The sequence below is a fragment of the Sinohyriopsis cumingii genome, chromosome 18 (assembly GCF_028554795.1).
Source record: "Sinohyriopsis cumingii isolate HCF-2022 chromosome 18, ASM2855479v2, whole genome shotgun sequence".
Lineage (NCBI taxonomy): Eukaryota > Metazoa > Mollusca > Bivalvia > Unionida > Unionidae > Sinohyriopsis > Sinohyriopsis cumingii.
The window spans coordinates 72,390,774-72,413,305 of NC_142978.1; the positions used below are offsets into that span (position 1 = coordinate 72,390,774).

Sequence of the window (22,532 nt, forward strand, 5' to 3'; positions counted from 1 at the left end):
CAAACATTTACGACTCAATTTTCCTGATTATTCATGAGGTAAAGCACATACAGGCAGGTACTGTCAACTCAAAATCAGAGTGTAATGGCTTGCCACTTTGGCAACCATTATTTGCCCTTAGGCAAAGCACATAACCTTGCTTCCTCCAGCTTAGGTTCCCTCACTAAAAAACCTCAGTATACCACTTTTCTCATATAATAATAATAATAATAATAATAATAATAATAATAAGATTTAGCTAGGATCAACATATAACAAAAATAGTAAAAAACAGTATAAAAAAATCAAATAACAAGCACATAAACAATTCAAATAAACACATGCAAGACTAAAGCAGTAGATTACATAAATAATACATCTACACCAATGATGACACCACACATGTACATTTATGTAGACCAGAGAACACACTACTCCACCTTTATCAGAGTAATAGAATTGATATTTTTATTTCCAAAAAAAAGAATTAATAAAAATATGTTCTTTCACCACAGATGACCCATAAAAATGTATAAAAACTTATTTCTAAAGGGAGATAAAGATCCGGAGCACATAATGGAAACAAATGTTTTATATTAGACTCAATTAAGAAATTAATTCGAAGTATTAAAACAATTACTGATTTCAATTTCTGAATTAAACATATCACTAACAACAAATTCAAATTAGTGAAATATCATTTTCCAACTTCAGTCTCAGCCAAAAGTAGACATTTTTGTTGCTAAAAGGAGCCAAAAATAGCAGCACACATCCTTCTTAGCGTGAGATCATTCTCTTTGGTTTAAACGTTCAGAATCAGAAGCCGGTTTAAAATGACCTAAATCTAAATTGTTTAAATTGTGGTTAATTTAAAAATAAAGTTATTTAAAGGGGACAAAAACCCGGACCTGGACAATTTTATTGTAAATAGAAGGATATATAGTAGTTTGTGTACATAATCTATCCCGACTTTTTTTCTTTGCATCTATAGTATTTGCACAAACATTTCATACAAAATATTGTCCTGCATTCCGAGATCAAACGGAAAGAACCTGCTGCGAATTTGTTAGCTCCCTTCCATACAAGCAGGATATGACGTCATTTGAGGCGATTAACATATAAGAGTTGTATTCCATTTGTGCAGCGAAGTGTCAAGTAGAAACAAGATGGTTCAATGCGCACCTCTAAACTGCGTGAATAATATCAGTTCTGGAACAATCCTTAATTATTTTACTCTTGTTTTTCCTCCATCTTTGAAAAGAAAGAAATTATCTACCAAATGAAATAACATTAAAGAAATGTTTACGCTTTTTCATTCAATGTTTCCAACATCAATTTATTATGCACGTTTGATTTTGTATGTAACTGCATCGGATGAATATGCATTTTTTTCCCCACACTTACGTTCAAGACTGTTTTCCACTCGTTATATAATAAACCCCTCCTTCCCATTCTGCATTCATCTTTTTTTGTGTAATGTTGATAATAGAAAAATAAATCACTTATAATTGAAAGTCTGTGTGTTCATATAAACTCATTAGATTTCTTATAACTACTCACACCGGAACACCACGATACAATTTTAAAAAAAAATTTTAAACAAATGTTGCTGTTAACTTTCTTGATTGATAAATCTATTATAGTAACATTATTCATTAATGTGGTAATTACTCTCAAACTCGGACCAGGCTGATTCGGTACAAATCGCTGACTGATTTGGCCCATATATCTGGCTGATTCTCCAAACTTCCATGCTGATTCGGACCATTTGAAATGTTATTCAGTTTAGTCCAGGATTTAAATGTGACATTTAAATTTGTTTTTAAAGATGATCTTCTCATTACGTCCCAAGTACGTTGAGCAGTTCAAATATGCATTTAAAGTAACAATCCTGTTAGTATGTGTGATCATGGTATTGTTATATATAACAACTTTAAACAGTTTGTTTTATTGAGAAATAATAAAATTACGAACACTGACAAAAAAGAAGAAATAAACTAAATGATGGGCGTAGAACATGACAGCTTTCAGAAACCGTCCGAATTCTGTGCATTAGCCATGATGTTGAACTCAATAACGACCGGATTTCCTGAGTAGGCGTCAATGATGGTTTTTATCGAGTTCAAGTATCATTCATCAATGGTTAGCAAATCTCAATGAAAAATCAGATTAAATTGTTCAGTTAGAGAGATGATACTATAACCCTTTAGACTGGATTAATGATGGCAATAATTCAGTCGATTTCGAGTTATAGAGGTCCATGCCTAAACGTAGTCACAGGATGACTTTAGTTATTAGGTTGGAGCCCTTTCATGTATAAAACTGCAGATGTCACATCATGCTTACACCACTCTAATTTTCCAATTAAAATGCATTTAATGATTAGAAAAGCAGAGCAAAAGGGATAGATGCCACTTCTTTTTCGTTAAGTACAGAAGCGGACTTGATCAAATGGAAAAGTTGCAAATTTTATAGATTTAATAAGTTATTTAGTTGAAGAAAAACAACAATAAATAAAGCCTTAACAACCAGGGTGAGTTCTCCATAATTCATGATCAACAATGCCAGTGTGTACACAGTGTCTCAAATGACGTCACACCCGCTCTTTTTACAGGGGGAGGGAAGCATGTTGTTCTATTCAAGATGGATCGGGAGAGATGATTGGTTTTTCATAAATTTCTTCGTAACGAGTAAGAATAAAAGGTAAAAATTTTCGGAAAATGAACCTTATACATATAGCAAATTATATATGAAGTCTGCGCGAATTTCAGTTTTGCATGTTGGTCCCCTTTAAGCTATGCCACTATAACACTGTCAACAAAATTAAATGTACTACTAGTGACAAAATGGTGTATTACTCCTAGTGACAAAATGGTGTATTACTCCTAGTGACAAAATGGTGCATTACTCCTAGTGACAAAATGGTGTTTTACTACTAGTGACAAAATGGTGTATTACTCCTAGTGACAAAATGGTGTATTACTCTTAGTGACAAAATGGTGTATTACTCCTAGTGACAAAATGATCAATAATTTTTTGCAGCAAAATAAAGTATATATAATTTGTATGGTCAAAGACCCATTGAATTGGTTAAATTGTTTAATTTACTGCCTCATTTGTAAAAATAAATAAAAAATAAGTCTCACGACTACTTTAATTGCTTTAAATGTAAATAAATACATTGTAAAAAATATTGTAAACTGGTCTTAGCATTTTTCATCATCAGAAAATAATGCACATTTTCTCTGAAATATCCATTTGAATTTTATTGACCTCATCTTTCATATGCCAAAAAGGAGTAGCACATATTGTTATGACCTCTCCCAGGCCATCAATGTTGCCTTTAAAAAATTTCCACAATAACTTTAGCTTTATATCTACCATGACCAAACCTGGCAGATGACTTGCACTTCAGTAAGGATGAGAAATACTGATTTTGGGGTCAAATATTTAAAAGTTATGGTCCCTGTGTCTCAAAGAAAAGTGTTTTCTACACTAGAACTATAGTTCTATATTACATAGACAATTTTCTGTGACTTGTAAGTACAGAAGCCAAGTGATTTTTGGTTCAAGGTCACTGGCTTCATAAATAGTTTCTGCATAAATAATTAACGTTTTTGACCTGACACCAATGCCAAAGTTTGTGGATGGCTTACACTCTGGATAAGAACTTTGGGGAACAAAAGGTAAAGGTCATGACTGAAGTACAACAAACATTTTTTGCATAATAACTTTTTTCTAGAAAACATACCTTGACCAAAGTTTAAGGGCATGCACTGGGGTGAGAAAGTGGCCAACTGAGTTTGTGGTCAAAAGATTGAAGGTCAAGGTGACAAAAAGAGAAATGGGTCTTGCACAATAATTTTATTTCTAGTGTATGATCCTTCAGCAAATATTGTGGATGGCTTTCCTTTAGGATATAAAAGCAAGCAATCTTATTTGGGGTCTGAAAGTCAAAGGCCATGGTCTTAATAAGTCTAAGAAGAAAATAATACTTTTTGTACAGTAGTTCAAATATCCACTGAGACCTGTTGGTCAATAATATCCAGTCAGCCATTCTCTTCTAAAGTCTATACAGAGCAACTATTACACATGACGAAGGTGTAATTATACACCATTCACAATACTTTTGTTGTAACATGCTTTGACACATAATGAAAACAGAAATTATTATTTGCTTTTCTGACAGGATTGACATTAATATTCAACTTGTTTCTTTCTGCTTTGGCTTTCAAAATAAAATTTGTCCTGCTGTTTCATCTATGGAAGTTTCTGGCAAAATCTTGACAGATAAGACACGTTGCATAGTAAAACCCATCTCATTTGGTATTAGAAAGCTTCTTTTTTGTTTTGGTGTTTCATTAAAAAAATGTCTGGTTTATCTCTGCAGTTTTTAATCTGCAAAATCAAATGAACTAAACTAAATCAATGGATACCTTTACATTCCACAGATTCAAAGTTTATCTATTGACTAAAAATAAGGAACACATGGAAAAGATCTTCTGGCTTACAACTGGCTTCTATTATGGGATCTCATCTAGTTTTCAATGATGTTTAATGACCCAGAAAGTATGACTTACTTTTGGGATCAAAAATTGGCCCATGGCAGGTTTACTGCATAAAGATACTCCCTCTTTGTAAAGAATGTGACCTTATTTTTAAAGTGAGGTCACCTTATACTGAGGTACAGTACAAGTTTCAATATGCTTTATAACAGAACATAAAACTCAGAAGTAGGGTATTTAATAGTGTTGTGAAACCATACTGATTAGGACATGACAAATACTGTGCCCCGAGCCCATGGGACACTGGAATACTGAATCTGGGCTACTGAATATTGAAGTTAGGCTCTCATGGGCTGCTCCATGGTATCATGCATTATTCTATATTACTGAAGAACAGGCATATAAAAATAACAACTCTTTATGTCATAAATAAAGAACATTCTGAATTACCATTTTCTGAGAATGCAATGCTGGTAATGGGGCCCTGATGTCCAGGGAAGTTGGCAACATTGATCCGTTCCTTCAAATCCCAAATTTTTATCATGGAGTCCTCTGTTCCTGTTCCAAAAATCAGGCCATCAGGATGAAACTGGGCACAGGTAAGGGCTGTTAAACACAAAAGAAAATTTATTATTTTAATCTGGGTATTTACTAACCACAAAGCGACAATAATGCAACATAATTCCAATTTAATATTGTTCTCCTCTACAAAAACAAGTAGTGATATAGCATTCATCCACATATTCTTTTAAACAATAAGTTTTTCTTTGATTTACAAGTGCCACACATACACCCAAAATCACGTATAAACATAAGTCTACCATGCTCACAAACACACATGTAAACAGACATTGTCAGCAATTTTTTTTAAACATTATCAGGTTTCCTTGCTGCATTTTAAATCATCTGCTCAAACCTACTGTGCTATCAATTAGATTTTTCTCTTTTGTCCTACCTACCACTTTGTGATGCTTGATCAGACACTTTGGTAAGAACACGTCCAGTTCGTATATCAGAGAAGGCCCAGTGCTGAAAATACAGACAGAGCACTAAAAGCAATAAAAACCAATACCTGCTGTAACAACAGACTCTCTTTTGTTAAGCCCATCTTTTATTTAGTTTTAATATAAAAACAGGAAAAATGGATCTTAAGGTAAAACATTTTAAGACTGTCCTTAATCTAGCATATGGATAGACAGATGGATATACAGACACACTGATGCCAAAGGGATTGCTTTGTTCGAGTTTCCACCAGGTCGAGCTTGATCAAAACATGTCAACATGTGTCTTTAATATGACTTCAAAACTATTTTATGAAATCAGACCAATAATGTTTTTTTTAATGTATTGAAATTCATACTAGGATATCTATGACTTCTAGCAACTGAGTACATCACTATATCATAAAGTAATGTAATTCCAATTCGTATTGCATAATTGAGGGTTTAAAAAAAAAAATCATGCACAAAATAATCCAAGCATCTACAGAACTGTCATTTTGACTGCGATCTCAGTTATTAAATCTTCAAACTCTCTCTCTCTCTCTCTATTTATATAGTGGTTATATTTCCAAATAAAGATTCTATATTGATTATATGTGTGATAGTAATGCAGACAAGTTTTTTCCTTAAAAATATACATAAATACAAGATATATAAGTCTGTATTTCATGCAAAGTTGCAATCCTTCGTAATGTAAATAGGATCTATGATATTACAGTGAGTAGACTTTACATACATATACAGCCCACTGGGCTAGCCAATGATTTTTAAATCTGCAGACCCCAAGTTACCAACATACAGAGGGCCCTTAGTGGCTGATTGGTCTAGAATACTCACTGTTACAGATCATTGCCATCTCACCTGTCTGCGTGGGTTCGAGCCTCGGGTTTGGCCAATGTGAGAAAGTTTGCCAGTAGCTTCTTGTGGGTCGGTGGTTCTTTCCAGGGATTTCCTGAGTTCTTCCTCCACCATTTATGCTGGCCGCCATGTATAGCCTATTCTGTGCTGAAAAATGGCGTTAAACCCTACAACAACAATGAACATACAGGTAAATGTAAGCTCTCACCATATCTGTTGAGGAACTCAGCAGGTAATCTCCTGTAGCATGAAGACTGAGGCCAGTAACGGGAGAGTCATGAGCACGAATAATCTGAGCACACTGAGCTGTCTGAACGCCCCAAACTCGGATCGTACTATCAGGAGAGGCCGTAAACACCAGTTCCTGAAAAATATGAAAATCTCACATAATGCCAAACTACTATATAAAGTTATTTGCATGCATAAATGATTATATCTGTAAGCATTATGTGTCAGGGCAATTAAATCTGGATTGGAAATTACTGTGCATCAACAGTTTAATTAAGGGCCAGTTCCAAGTCAAGTTTTACATTTAGAAAAGTGCAAAATAATACAGAAGAAAATTTTCAGTTTGCTGTATCTTTCAAACAGATGAAGGTTTGAATCTCACCAGGAATTTCAGCTAATTACCATGTATATTAATTGACAGGTAATTACCATGTATATATTTCCCATAAAATCAAATTAATGGAAATATTTCAGCAAGAATGGGTCATTGTGACGAATAAAAAATAAATTATAAATGCTGTTTTTCTTTGACACAGAATGATTATGTTTCCCATAAAGACTTCAGTCACATTATTAAAAAAAAGCCTCTTGAATTCTCACCTCCTCTGGATGATAAATAACGGTGGTAACCTTCTTTGTATGTCCCTTCAAGATGGCCATAACCTGTTCTGTGTCCTTATTAAATACCACAGCATTCTTGTCATTTCCACCTATTTAAAAGCAAGGTTTGACAAATAAGGAATAAATACTTAAACTTATCAGTCACATTTAAATGTAATTTTTTTATGTATCTGGGATTCACCGACTTTCAGGTTCTAGCCTAACCTTGAGTAGTTTGAGCTTGACAACTCTAAACAATCGGCTTGTCAAAATTGCCTTAAGGCATGTTGCCAATTTTAAGATGACTAGGTGTAAATTGCTAATAGTGTGTCGTGATTTAAAAGTCACTCATCTCTAAAAAGTAAGCACCAGGAAGATTTCATTTGAGGCATGATCGATGTACCCAAAATGGAGCATCAACAAGAGATGTTCATAATTTGTTCTTTATGCCACAACTACATGAGTCTGACACATACTTACTGCTCATTATCAATTTCAAGAGTTGGATTGTCAAATATTATGATGCAAGTTGCCATTTATATGTTGGCTAGATAGTAATTGATAAGTAAATGGATAAAAATAAGAAGTGTTCACAAGTCCTTCAGTTTTGAGTATATATAAAAAAGAAACTTAAAAGTTTCTAGCTCTAAGGAACCTTTTTTTTTAAACATAATGGTTTGATGCTACAAGAAAGTTCCAATCATGATAGATAATGAGTATAATTTCTTATTAGCTGTTTTATTTTTCATTCAAACTATTTTACCTAAATCTCTCCCTCTCCCTTACATAAAAATCTTATTTCTTATGCACTTATTTGTCTAAATACATGTCATTTCTGTTTTTGCTCTTCCAACTATATCTATATTATAACCTTTTCTCATCTGCATAGCTACACATATTATTTACATATATTTTTGACAACTTTAATTATTGGCATATGGTTTTAAGATGCCAACAATGATAAAAAGAACAATGATACAATGAAAAGGAAAGTTAAAATAAATATAATGCATTTTTTCGCTGCTTGTATTTTTATATACTCATGTTGAGATATAGATGGGGCAAGCTAAAATTTCACAATGACAAGTTCAATTCTCCGGTCAGCTTGCCCTGAGCAAATATCCTAGATGCTGTTTAAACAAGCATGGGAATAAAAATTCATACCTGTAACAATCTTAGATGTATCTCTGAGGCAAATATCCAAAGCCAAAATTCCAGGCACACTGGCACTGTGAAGACCCTGCAAGATAAAGAGTCTCATGGCACTACACACTGGCAAAAAGAGAATAACACATGAAACAAAAAAGCCAGGGTTTGAATATTGAGTCCAGGATAAAACTATTGTGCCATTTATGCTACCACAAAAAAACTGTTGTTTTAGGGTATCAGAGGGGATACTGAGCATTTTACCTCTACCTCAGGTATCCTTCTGGGGAAGAGCAGCTCGACTCCCCATGTGAATGATAACCTGTTCTCGTAATTACTTAAGCAACACAGCCTGGGGTCACTTGTTCTGTGACCTTTATCTACAGTTAAGATGAAGATTGAAATCTTCTTACCTACAAAATTTGTGAAGACTGACTGGGTTGCACTACTGATGCAGGAATGATCAAATTTCAGGCATGATCATGACTGTTTAATCGAGGGGACCTGAAAAGGGGCACAGATGTGCCTGCAATGTTCGCATAAAGACAGACCAGCAGGATCAAGCCTGCTGCCACAATGAATTAACCAAGTTGCAAAATTATCTCACTGAAATCCAAGAAATGAACTCGACGAGCTTGATGATTCTGATTAATCTAACACAAGGAAGTTGCACCAGATTCTGGTTGGTTGAAAATTCCATGCCCTGATGGACAAATTTCTGGGACGGACAGAGGCCTGATTTTTCCCAGTTCACCAAAAAAGAGAGATTGTTTCTGCCTTTGGGTAGAATAGAATGTACCATATGTTTCTGAAGGATGCATACATGCCAACCCCCCAAGAGGTATAAGTATAATTATTGTTATTTTAAGTGGTAAAAAAAGCATAATTTGAGCATTAAAAGTGTAATCTATATATTACACGCCACAATTAACGTTTGTAAAATGTTGCTGATTTGCTCCTTTTTCTGATCTGCCATGTTTTGAAGTATGAATATAGATTATGCCAAAAGCGTAATGGTTGGCACGTATGAGGATGTTGTCCAGTTATGCTGCCGTTGTTGTCGATGACATTGACTGGAACAGGGTGACAACTTAATACATATCTCAGTACAAGCCCAAGGGATGATGCTGAGGCCAAAGGAGAACTCTGAACTGATAAACTGTGTCGCAGTAAGCAAAGTGGAGAAAATGTCTGGTTCACTGGGGGATTGGAATGTGAAAAATGCCTTTTCCGGATTGAGACTGATGGTATATTCTTCCCGTCTCCATCTTGAATTGGTTGAGGTTGACTCAAGTCGATGATGGTCTAAACCTGCTGCTTGCTTTCCAAAAAAAGAAAAAGCCTTAAAAAAAACAAAACAAGAGGGATTGTGGTCTTTACACAAGCTCCACCACCTTTTTTTGGGGGTGGGGGGAAGCGACCGTATGTCTTGTAGAAAAGCATCCTTCTTCTCATCTGACAGTGCATCCATTAAGAGTGGAGAGGGGAGGGGATTGTTGAAGAAAGAAATCAAAAGCCCCTCCAAAAATGACCTGGGTTGCAACCCCCTTCTGATGGAATAGGGAAATCAAAGGAACTTAAAATTTGTTTTGATAACTTCCTTCCAAGAGAAAGCAAAGCATAAATTAGTATTTCATCAAGTTACTAACTCGCCATTATAAATCTATTCCCAGTTACTAACAAAGGAATCAAAAATGTCAGTGTTGCACTCCATACTTATGGACTATGCTTTAAACTTAAGCATTTCATGTATTTAGTTAACTGTACTACTGAAACTACACAATAAAGGAAAAACAAAGCATAAATTAGCAATGTAGCATGTTAATATCTGGCTAAAACCCGTCATACCAACTTGTAATGACCTTGCAGAGGTCAATGATAGTGTGGTGAGACATAGTCTTAGAAGGACAAAGTCCCTAAAGGTGACAAAATCACACAAATTTGACAGAACTGAAAAAAGAAAGTATACAACCTACATCAGAATGATTAATCCACACAATAAATCCAAAAGAACATTGGATGGTTCAATCAGAACACACAAATGGTTTGAAGTATCAAAGGATAAACTGTACAATGTGAACATTACAGTAGCAAAGCTAAAAACTAGCGACACCTAGTGAAACAAAGAGGAAGTAATGGGCAAAAGTTATAGCCCTTGTCTACTGGAACGAGGAAAAGATCATTTTTTTCTTTTGGTAGGGCTGGATTCGTGAGGTAGCAGGCTAATATTCCTAAAGAAATGTGACTGGGGAATGTATTCAAAGCAAAAGTCATAATGATTATTTAAACAAATTCAGTAAATGAAAACAAGAATGCTGCCATAAAGTCACATTTCCTTATGAATTTTTCAGTCCAAATGCGAATAAGAGGCCAATGTGGCCATTATATTACTCACCTGATTTATATAATTTTACAGCTGACCATTTCACTAAGAAGGCTTATGTACCATAATTGTATTTCAAGAACACAAACTATTGTTGCAAATTATGTAATCTGTTTCCCAACTTTTGTATCATGTTGATTTTACCTATTTTAATATATTCTGATAAAAGTTCTTCCCAAGGAAAAGGAATAACTGTTATGCAGTCGCTTCCTCATAACTGAAGACCTTGACGATATAAAACTGGATGAGAAATATAGTCTTTAAATCATGATGGGTAGCTCAGCCAATCAGTTGCAAGGTATCTCATTAATATTCACTGATATCTCTTATAGAACATGTCCATGAGCATGATGTGCAAAATCTGACTGCAATTCAGTCAACATAGTGGTTACATTCTCAACACACCAATCATGTATGTATGTATGTATGTATGTATGTATGTATGTATGTATATATGTATGTAACTATCAGCTGATCAGAAAAGCTGCTAGATTTTTGCTAAGCTCAGCCTACCTGACGTAAGATCATTTATATATACACTTGTCACTTAGCCAAGATCTTACTGACAAAGGTCGATTTATCAAAATCTAATCATATCTAGTCTCTCTAGTGATATAACAAACCTCAGCCAATCATATGCCAGAACACCTCATTACTTGCTCATAATAAACAAATTACGTATCATGCTGAAATAAACATATTTAGGGCTGTTCTATTAAAACATATCCTGGACCCAGGGAAGGCACTTTTAATGTGGGGTACTCACCCATATATACAATTTAGAATTTGTTTTCATTTTAATATGAATTCTGTGAAATCAAAGTACCTGGCATATATTTTTTAAAAACTGCTTTCTCTGAGTACCATGTATGTTTAAATGGACCAGCCCTTACTAAATTAAGGGCTGATCAAATCCAATAGCCCGATGCCCTGCAATATATATTTCAAAGTCAAAGTAAAATTTTCCAAGGCACTAGTTTGGGACAAGCGATTTTTTCTTACTCTAAAACAAATCAGGCCAACACTTATTTTCATACTTAATTAACTTTATCTACCTTTATTTTGCTCTGGGTATACTGAATGCTTGAATCTACCTCCATTATTTATTTACAATGTATGATACTACAATAAGTGGTCACTGGTAACCGTCACATGTATGCATGTTCTATTACTGCTTGACTGCATATTGGGCTATGTGACCAATTTATCAGACAATGAAAACAATTCAAGCCAACAAATCTGGCACGATTTATTAGCAGTGCTTTCAAAAAACTTGCTATACTGCATTTTCCCAACAGAAAGTCATGAGCAGATCACCCTTTCATTTCAATCCACTGAGTCAATGCAATGAAATTAGTGAAAGGTACTTTATCAGCATGTATCCATTTCCTTGATCAATTGATTAAATGACAGTAATTGATTATACAGAGGTCTGACTTCAACATGCGGTCTTGCATTTCAAGCAAAACAATCACTCTTGTGTTATCATTTAAATGAAAACCCGTATGTCATGACCACAATAGTACATCTGGCTGTCAAATGAAGTGACAAAATATATTCGGATAAAATGAGCTACAAAATGATTTTTGCAAGGAAGGTCATAAGGAAAATTCATGGAAGGAAAATTCATGTGAAAGTGATAATGATAAAATGTAAGGCTGCCGCTGAGTCTGAGATAACTCCTCCACCAAAGAGACATCTGTCAGACTAAGTAGTAGCAAAACATGTAAAATAATACACAACTAAAGACAGTTAAGCCACAAATAGTCGATAATTAATGGTGGCTTCAATTCATCAACTCTGAAGGAAAGATGCTTTGCAGTTACTGCAAATTATATCTTAGACTGGCACAGTTAGGAAATTCAGCCAGTGTATTTGTCAATGGAACTGATAAATTCAGGATTAATTAAGCAAGCGTTATGAATCTCATAAAGCATGTGCAGCATGACATATGCACGACACTAGCTAGCATGTGCAGAAAAAACCCTTAAGCTGGAGTTGCTAACACTCCACTAATTAATGCTTTTTAAAAACTAAATGAAAATGAAATGCAAAACAAACAAAATTAGCGCTCTCATCAAAACAGCCTACAACCGAGCACAATACAGAAAATCATTTTTCGATATGGAATTGCTGTATGCACTCTAGGAGGAAATCAGTCTTAAACTAGGCACTCATAAAAACAGGCTAAGGGCAAGAATTTCATTCTGTCAACTGAACGAGTCTCAAGAGAAAAAATAAGGGAAGGTCTGAATTCCAGTAAATTCCTTTCAATTCTTGCTGATGGAACTACTGATGTGATGCTACCATATTGGAGCAAAACATAATGCATTCAAGATACCACAAAATTAAAAACCAAAACATTAAGCTGTCTGAAGAAATAAATATGCTGACTATTGTTTCTCTTGTTTTTAGTAATGATTAAAATACATCTCTTTGAACCTTGGCAAGAGACTGAAACTTGGGCAGGTGGAACAAGTGAATTGTCCTGGTCAAATTATTGAGAATTTTTTTTTATCAGCCCTGAAGTTCGAGAAAAATAAAATCAGAAATAGAGTTACTGAAGTGTCTAGTTGGGCCTAGATGAAAAAGATGCACTCAGACACAACTTTATTTACAAAATAAAACTTTAATAGTTTAGTTTTCAAGGCGCTCCAATGCATACATGTTTACCATTCTAAAGTCATGTTTGTGATCCTTTGGATAACATGTCTGTCATGACCTATAACATTCCTCCAAGAAGGAGTAGCAACAACCAACTTTTGCTAAAGGATAAACGGATGACAGATAACAAACAATTGATACTGGACAAAAGACCATCCATAAACTCTTCTGATCTATGACCATAAGAGATAAAAATTTCTATTTAAAAAAGCTCTATAATAAGTTTAAATATAAACGAGTTCTACTGAACCAATATTACCCATTATCAGTTCAGAATACACCTTTAGTTGGATATATATCTTGTAATTGTGGTGTGTTTAAATTTAAACAATGTAAACTTCCTTGTATGAAGAAGTTCAAAAATCAACATCTTGATAGTTCAACAACAAAAACCAGTCAATCCACGTTGTGCAGCAGACAAAATAAACAAAAATGATAACAGTGGCATGAATAGAACTTGGTCTTTGTCACGCTGAACTAAGAAATGAGAAGCAGATTAAAGTGCATAATATATTTGTATGTTTTAACTTTACAGCTAATGAAAATATTCCGGTTTAATATTTATCAAATATTAAATTATGTATAAAAATTCCATGTTTTGGAAAAAATATTTAGAGTATGAAGCAAAAAGAATGCCCAACTCTGGATGATGCATTGTAGCAATTATGTAATTCTAAAGACACTATACAGATTACACTCAGTTTCAAGTCTAGTCCCACAGCAAACAACATAGAACCCAATCTACTGGCAGACCTGAGTTTACAATGCTTGTTCTACTGATTTCATACTGTCGGCACTGCAGATCTATGTCTGTGCAGTTTGCAGGTGAACCCAACTTTAAGTATATACAGTACATGTTTGTTTGCACTTACAGTATGTGAGGCCAGTTGTCTATACTGACGGATGTCTTCAGATGTTGCCAGACCTTCAGGAACAGTCTTACCTCTCTGCAAAGGGAAACAAGAAGTCTGTTTATCTGCTGATCTACATACAGTACACAATCCACAAAGGGATTGTTTTTACTCAAGATTTTTATTCAAGATTATCATAACTTGTCTCAAATTTTTTTTCTTTCGAACGTTTTACAAAAAAATGCATACAAGACTGTACTCACAAGTAAATGAGACATTATTCCACAGATCATTTCTATATCCAATAAAATATCAATGATTTTATTAAACGGAACTGCAATGTCCAACTAATTTCCAATACAGTATGAAGCGAAGAAAGTGAAACACAACAACTGTCCACAGTAACTTACTCTGGGACATTGCATAATGTTGCAGTCAAGCTCAGGACCAAGTTCTTGCACGATTCTTCCAAATTTTTTGGATGGCATACTTTGAGGAAGAACTGGAGAAGCTTAAAGTTACACTCAATCTCATGAACGAATGTTGGAATCTTTGTATGATTAATTGGACTGAACATAAACATTCAATCAAACAAAACTGTCAAATCCCCGTTCCATGTATACACCACCAGCTGTCATTCAAACACTGTTTATTCAAATAATAAATCTCAAAGATCTATGTACGTACCACAATCAAGCATTGTTTATTTAACATTCCAATGGACTACTGCCTACTCTCAATCTGGGCTTTATATGATTTATTACATAATATCTGGCTTGCTACATTAAGAGATGATCACATCATTTTATCATATGGGGATATTTTCCCCCTTGTCACAAAAATACGGGGGAGGAGGTAATGATCAGAGTTCAATATTTAAATAACAGTTCAATATCTACCTTTCTTTCTGCTTCATTCTGTAAGACCCCTAATGAAATCAAAATCTTTAAAAGCTCTTTAAATGATTTAACAGTTTATGTGGATTTGTTTTTCCAACTTAAGAACAATTGGGTGATAGTAAACTTACTCTTTTACGCTCTGCTGTCAGAAGTGTGGCTTTATCTTGAAGCTGAAAGGTAAGGGTACAAATTAAAATACCATCTATATTCTTTCAAAATTTACCTTAAAACATTTATCAAAGAACTAAGTTGAGCTAACAAAACCATTAACATAAATGGAATAACCATTACAAAAAGAAAGCTTTTGTTGTCCGTGACAACATGGGCGATAGCTGACTACGATACGACATCAAGGAAAGGCTATAACCCATAGTTGCTGACAAATAATGTTTTCATTATTAACAAAAACAGCTTGATAACTGCATGGGGAAATTAGACAAACTTTGGTAAACTCCACAAAATCATATGGGACATTTTCAAAAGCTTGAACACAAACAAAGGCTTCAAAGAACACAGTCTCCCAAATGCAAACAACATTAGGCAAAAACCATTCCCTGACAAGTACAATTTTTCAAAATATGAAAAGTCTCAATTTCAGTTGCAAGATTTATTCATTGATTTCTTCCAGCATCATCCTCTTTGGAATCAGCATTTCCCCTCTTAAATGTGTCATTATTACAAAGAATCTACTCTTAGTACTGCAAATTACTTTGTGTCATTATATCTGTGGGTATCCATTTTCAAGATTTTCCATACCTAAATCCAAGGACTGATCCAGTGGTCTCAAAACTTATTTCCCCCCATTTGTTTACATCACGACAAGGTGGTCTGACACATATCATCTTGACCCTACTTCAAGATCATGGTCATGCCAAGGTAAAATGTAATTCTGTTACTTGTATACTGGTCTGCAATTTAACTTCTGAACCTCTGAGGGCATTTGAACAAAACTTTAGCCAGTTATAAATCATGTATATATTTCCTTGGTTAAACTCATATATGGATAGAGATAATCGATTTATATAATGCCTTGATATGACAAGGCATGGCAATCATCATGACTGGTTAAAAGCCATTAGAGCATCTACAGAGGTACAAAAGTTACATTCCAAACACGGACACAATTTATATCTACATATTCCCTTGCCATGACCATTACTGTATAGTTGGCAGTGTGTCTGTGGTGTGTGACACACCATCTATACATGATATATAACTGGCTTAAATTTCAATCAAATATCTACAGTGGTTCAAAAGTTAAATTCCACACAAGTATACAAGTAAAAGAATTACATTTTACCTTGGCATGATCATGAGAGGTAAACACACGGAGTAAAATAAGTTTTGGGTTGGACACATAATGGCACAGCATTGTACATCAAATCTGATACAGGTGTATATAAAAGGGCAATAAAACCATCTAAATTGGACCTGAAAAGACAAAACTCTAAAGAGCACATCTCTGCACTAGGCAAATGACTTCCATTTATATGTAAAGGTCATATAACTGTGGTGGTTACAAGTGGTAATGAATGGACAGATGAAAAAAAGGAATATTATAGGGCACCTGCATCTCGATGTTGGGACATAATGAACATGTCAGTTATTCTTTAAACAGAAACTGCATGTGTATATGACAGGATATCCCCCACATAAAAAGACTTCATCAATGCATTACATGATCTAGTACCTAAGGATAAAAAGTACAATAGTCATACCCACATTGTTTACAAATGCTGCCCGTTATAGCATTATACATACTAGACATTACAACAAAATAACTAAGAAGAAACAAATTGGGCAATAAAATCAGCTATGACAAGATACCTTTCCAAACTTACATATCCAGGAAAAGTGATTGGGAAATATGCATACAGCCTTGATAATAGCAGAAGGACAGTAATCATCTCAGACACAGCATTAAGCAGCACAAATGACCCAAGAAGGATAACTAGTTCACTTCATAAAGTTTCTATTTTGTCTTCATATTAGCTACACAAAATATTGCTGTACCTTCTGCAAGACCTCCTCACTCATGCCTGCCTCCTCCATGGGTTCCTGGGCAGTCTCTGGAGCACCTGCCTCTGCTGCATATGCCTGTATCACAAAGGAAAATATTAATTGGCACAGGGAAAATAACAGTAACTGGTCCTTCATCTGAAAGACTGTCTTTGTGTCCAGGAATATACAACCCCTGTTTCTTGCTTAGCAAAATATCTGCTCTGGATCTTTTCATCTACCATACGCTCAGATGAAAAATTAAAAGAATATAAATTTAATGGAACCAGAAAAACAAAGTATACATACATATACACCTAATCATGTGTAATGAAGTGCAATAAATATATAGAGCTCCCAGATTCTGGTTGAGAAAAATGAATAAATTCATGTAGAAGATTACAGTATAACCATATGAAAACATGTTAGAGCCCGAAAAAAGCTATCCAAACAGATTTTTTTTAAAAATTATTCGAAACTTATAATTTTTATGAAATTTCACAAAATCTATAGTCAGAGCAGAGTTTTTCTTCAAATTTTCAAGCAATGTAAATTTAAAAGAGATAGACATACGTACAGGTTGTGGTGCAGCAGGTCCACCATACCCTCCAGCAGTCATCCCTGCCTGTGGCTTAAGAGTGGCCAATGCTGAAAAATATATATACTGTTATGAAACAACCATCTACCAGGTCATGAACACAAATTTTTCATTTACATCAAAAATACATATAACAAGAGAACCCAAAACATGCTTGATATGTGTCAAAATGACTTGCTTGTCTCACCAATATAATGTAATTAATGAAAAAAGGTTTAAGTAAAACAAGAGGCACAAGCAGGCCTGATACTGCTCACCTAATTGTATAATCATTTCACTAAGCCACACGTGCAATACTGGAAGAACACAAACTATGCAAACTATCTCTCAAACTTTATATTTTGAGGAATTTACAAATTTTACAATAGTCATAATTTCCCCCCTCTCCAAAGATATATGCATAGTCTCTTGTATATAACTGGAGTCATCCAAGACTTTTGAAAGGTCATTTTACTGGGAAAACATTACTCTATGGTCTGCAAAGTTACAATTCACATGAATTTAAATCATAATACATAGAGTGTTTTGTTTAAAGGGCTTCTTTACTCATGGTAATAAATATTAAAGAGTTTCTCAAGAAAAGTATATTGGGGTATTTTCTTTGAAAATAAAAGTTTGAAATAAATAAATAAAATTCCGAATTACTTTGAGAGTAATGGTAGTGAATATATGAAATGGCATAAAATAATGCACAATGCAAATGTCAAAGATGCATGTGTTGTACCATATTCCATTCGGATGCCCATTCAGAAGGTGCAAGAGTGCAACACACTCAGAAACAGACTTTTTATAGTAGCCTTTTCCACACCTTATTTTTTTCTAATCATTATCAGTCTGAATGTATCAGCTTTCACTGATGATCTCAATTCTGTGTGATTTTCTTATTGAACTGTTTTCGTTCTAGCACATGAGTAATTCTTTGCGATTTTACTGTCTGGAAAACTTGTCTGACATAAATCGCTAGCAACACTAGTAACTGAAAGAGGAAGGTTAATTTCCAAAAGAAATTTAATAAACCAAATTTCGATCAAATTACATTAAGGTTCTCTCTGGTATTTATATACGTCATAAGTTCAGGCTGGGTTGTGTATGATGAAGCAGCAAGCTGATGTTTATTAGCTTTTTTGTGCTCTTTATTTCATAGGTGCCTAATAGCGAAATCACATTACACAATTTGCAAAACGTAGAGTTTTCTCCTTTGCTAGATGGTTTCACAAATCTAAACAAGACGGCACAATTGTCCTTCTAGTTCTGTTTTCTTGTCTTTCCTGGAGAAAATTCTGAATATTCTGCTTTTCTATTCAACATGATTAGAAGTTGAATATTACGAAAATGAGATACAGTGACAGCGGTAACTGTTTGCGAAATCCAATAAGGTGGATAAAGACAGGCATTGTAGCCTCAATTTTCGAATGAACCAATCATACTGTAGAACTGTATTCCTATATACATGTGATACATTTCTATCAGAATGGAACCAAGTGCCCGTTCTAAACTGAAAATTGCAAGGAATTTTTTAAATATTTTTAAAAAAAATAAAAAATGTATTTTTGGCCAAAAAAACGTACACTGGTATTCAGGTCCAAAATACAGGACAAATACGGAAAAAACAGGACACTTGGCAGATATGCATAGATTATTATAATATTTATTGTGTGCTGTGCATGCCCAGCCATTTAAAAGCATCATCAGCAGCAAGGTGCAGAGCCTGTAGTCCACTGGAGAATTTTGTCAGTTGACAGCTGTTCACAATGTATGCCATGGTATGCAGAGCTCCACAGCTACAGGAAGAGTCAGTGGCCTGATCCTATCGGATAAGGATGACTGCATAACAACCCTATCAAGCAGGAAACAGTTCAGTGTGGTCCACAGATGTCATGGAAGGTTGAAGCCAGGAGAGCTAACAGATGGCTATAAGGAAGTGGTGTTCAACATCGCAACAGCTGTTGTATACTCCAACAATGTACCTAACCAGATTGGATGTCTTGAAGCCAATTGGACTGCTGGATGTGATGTCCATGTATAGCGGGAGTTTCCCACTGGCATAAACCTTAGCCAGCAGTTTTGTGGTTGCTTACTGACATCGGGGATATGGAGGAGGAATGTTGCCGAGTAGTGGCAGCCATAGTAAAGGAGTAGGACAGTGTTCCAGAAATTATGCACATTATGCTGAGCTGGACATTAATTAGCTTGGTATTGGCGATCAAGCCCAGACAGGATTGCAACACTAGGCTGTCAAATAACAGAGGGCCAGGCATGATGTCTTGAGTGTCTGAGCAGTAGTGCCCCTGGGTGAATCTGCCAGTTTGCAGAGGAGGTTGTTTCAAGTGCTCCGTTTTGCTGCAGGTGGTTAAAGATGCATAGATGAGGTGATCTGACTCCTCCAATTTGTGAAGGTATGTCACCACCACAGAGTTATCTGATAATTACCTTTCTGCAAAGCTGATCTTTCCAGAAATGAAAGGTGTTTACTATAGATTTTGTTTTCAGAAGTTTATATGTGAAGGGCTTTCCTCCAATCTTCAGCTGCCTCTGACTGGAGTGAAAAGGAGCAACAGGTGAGCTGTATGATCTGGCATGAAAACAAAAACACTTTTCCAGAGGAATCCACACCATAAGCCATCAGATGCAAGACCACATCAATAATGATCTCCTTCTTATATTGAACTGATGATATTTGACCATATTCCAAATATGATAAAATTTGGATGATCAATATGGCTTCCAGAATGACAACAATCTCAGCCAATCTGATCCAAGATCACCTAATTAATTTGCAATGCCATGATAGGTCAAGAATTCCATGCTCAGACGGCTTAAGTACCAGGAGGGAGGGAGATTTGATTTCTCTCAATTCAACAGAAAGCTCAGCTACAAGAGAAGGCTGTTTCTGCCCTTCACTAATGATGCCCTTACCACCTGTTCTTGAAGGATGAAGTTCACCGGAACAATTAATGGTCTTGGTAAGTGCCCATGGACTGATGGACCCTAGCTCAGAGATACTTGCATGAAGCATAATGTAAAGGGGCATAAAATTATGCTCGTCAGATCAAACCTGCAAACTCATCCCTTTTGACTGAGAGCCTGAAATAGAACACTGGTGAGTTTCACTTGCAAGGTTACTCCAACTTCCAAATGTTATGAGTACATCTCCTTCTGTGAAATCTTCTCCGGATGAGGTTAATCCTCCATGTTGGATGATGAAGACAAGATGTGAAGTGGATGGATCAACAAAATCATAAGCCCCTCTGAAACAACTTGGAGAACCCATACATTTTGCAAAACAAGTTAATTCCAAGCCTGCTAAAAATGAAGGAGTCTGCCGCATACAGGTAGGTTGCCAGCAAGCATACAGGGTGGTAAGTCACTGGTAACTACTAAATGGTTTGGGGAAGAGAAATCTGGCTTTCTACTCCCTTTATTTTACTGCCTCCAAAAATTCAGGAGCCTGCTCCTACCTTAAATTAGGTTATAATTACACCTACTGCTATTGAGTGTGGTTTGTCAACTCCCCTTTAGTCAACTATTATATATCCACTGTGGCTGAGATTGATTGGCTGAAAAACTGGAGATGGTATGGAAAGATGGAGAGGCAGCTCTTGTCAACATATCAGCACATCATCAATACAGCCACTGAACAATCAACTCCAAAACTGGCTGGATAGACTGGTTTAATGGGACCCCATAGGCTCCAAATATAATAGTTCAATTGGATAGTATGAAAGCACAGCAGTACAAGGCAAAAATGGCTGATAAAACATGCCAGTATTGTTGGTGTTATACTCCATGTGCCCAAAGTGACATGCACTTAAGCCATGCTCAAACATACAAAGGGTCTTGCACATACAGGGCCGTCAAATGGTGAAACTCCAATAGCAAGTAAGGTGAGTGCAGTATGCGCATTTCTAATGTGTTTGATCCTCTATATCAAACTGACACTACAGGCATTGTTCTCTTAATCTTAGAAGGGAGAGGGGCCAACGTAGCATCCCTCACCACACTAGTTATCTAAGAGTCAAAATGTCATAGTCAGTTAACTTTGATTTCACTTGTCTCTCCTTACTTTTCAAACTTTAGCATAGCATGATGGATCATGTACCCTCTGATCAGTTGGTGCAAACAATGCATGGTGTAACTAATGAACACCTATTACAAGTGGGGCATGTATCAAGTGTGACCATAAACTTCTTGCACTTAAAGCATCTGGTCATCACCATGTAGTTGACATGAGAAGAAAAACAAGAATTGGAAAATCAGCAGCTAGCATCAGTGATACCAAAAAATAAGTCCAAGCTGTGAAAAATGTACATGATTGTTGACCAATATACAAAAATAAGGTTGCTAATATGTCGCAAATACTTTAATAATCATTAGCAAAACTTTCTTGATGGATGGGTAGAATACAACCTGACATCTGAGTAATAAGAGGTGATGCTTTGCACTGTTGATTGTATTGCACTGAAAGTTTAAACTGGTAAACATCTGGTACATAGGTAGCCACCAAGCAGAGAAAAAGGGAGATAACTTATAAGTTTTCTCTATCTCTCTTTCTCTCTATGCATGCATGAAATGTCATTTAAAAATAAGATCAGAAATATCTTTTCGGAAAAGTGCTTACCTTCTCTGGCAGCTGTGACTTCCTTGGTGAGACGAGCGATGACACGGCAAGCAGCGTCATGCTGATACAAAGCATGGGACAACTCTACAATGGCAAAGAAATTACAACAAAACTTAGTAATCTTAATCTCCCTTGAACCTTGTCATATTTTTCCCATAAGCTTTAAATATCCTTTTACGAACACAATACCATAACTAATATTCT

The 22,532-nt window shown here is 35.3% G+C and overlaps 1 protein-coding gene across 1 annotated transcript in view; it reads right to left on the minus strand.

Annotated features, from left to right (window-relative positions):
* Positions 1 to 22,532, minus strand: part of LOC149776961 (pre-mRNA-processing factor 19-like) — a 39,758-nt gene that overhangs the window by 10,969 nt on the left and 6,257 nt on the right. The window contains exons 5-14 of the mRNA XM_089941676.1: positions 22,329 to 22,412; positions 17,690 to 17,760; positions 17,128 to 17,211; positions 15,243 to 15,284; positions 14,237 to 14,311; positions 8,336 to 8,411; positions 7,172 to 7,281; positions 6,552 to 6,707; positions 5,444 to 5,513; positions 4,935 to 5,090 (exon numbers count right to left, since the gene is read on the minus strand). Of these exons, the coding sequence (XP_089797802.1) occupies positions 4,935 to 5,090; positions 5,444 to 5,513; positions 6,552 to 6,707; positions 7,172 to 7,281; positions 8,336 to 8,411; positions 14,237 to 14,311; positions 15,243 to 15,284; positions 17,128 to 17,211; positions 17,690 to 17,760; positions 22,329 to 22,412 (924 nt within the window). The remainder of the gene's footprint in view (positions 1 to 4,934; positions 5,091 to 5,443; positions 5,514 to 6,551; positions 6,708 to 7,171; positions 7,282 to 8,335; positions 8,412 to 14,236; positions 14,312 to 15,242; positions 15,285 to 17,127; positions 17,212 to 17,689; positions 17,761 to 22,328; positions 22,413 to 22,532) is intronic.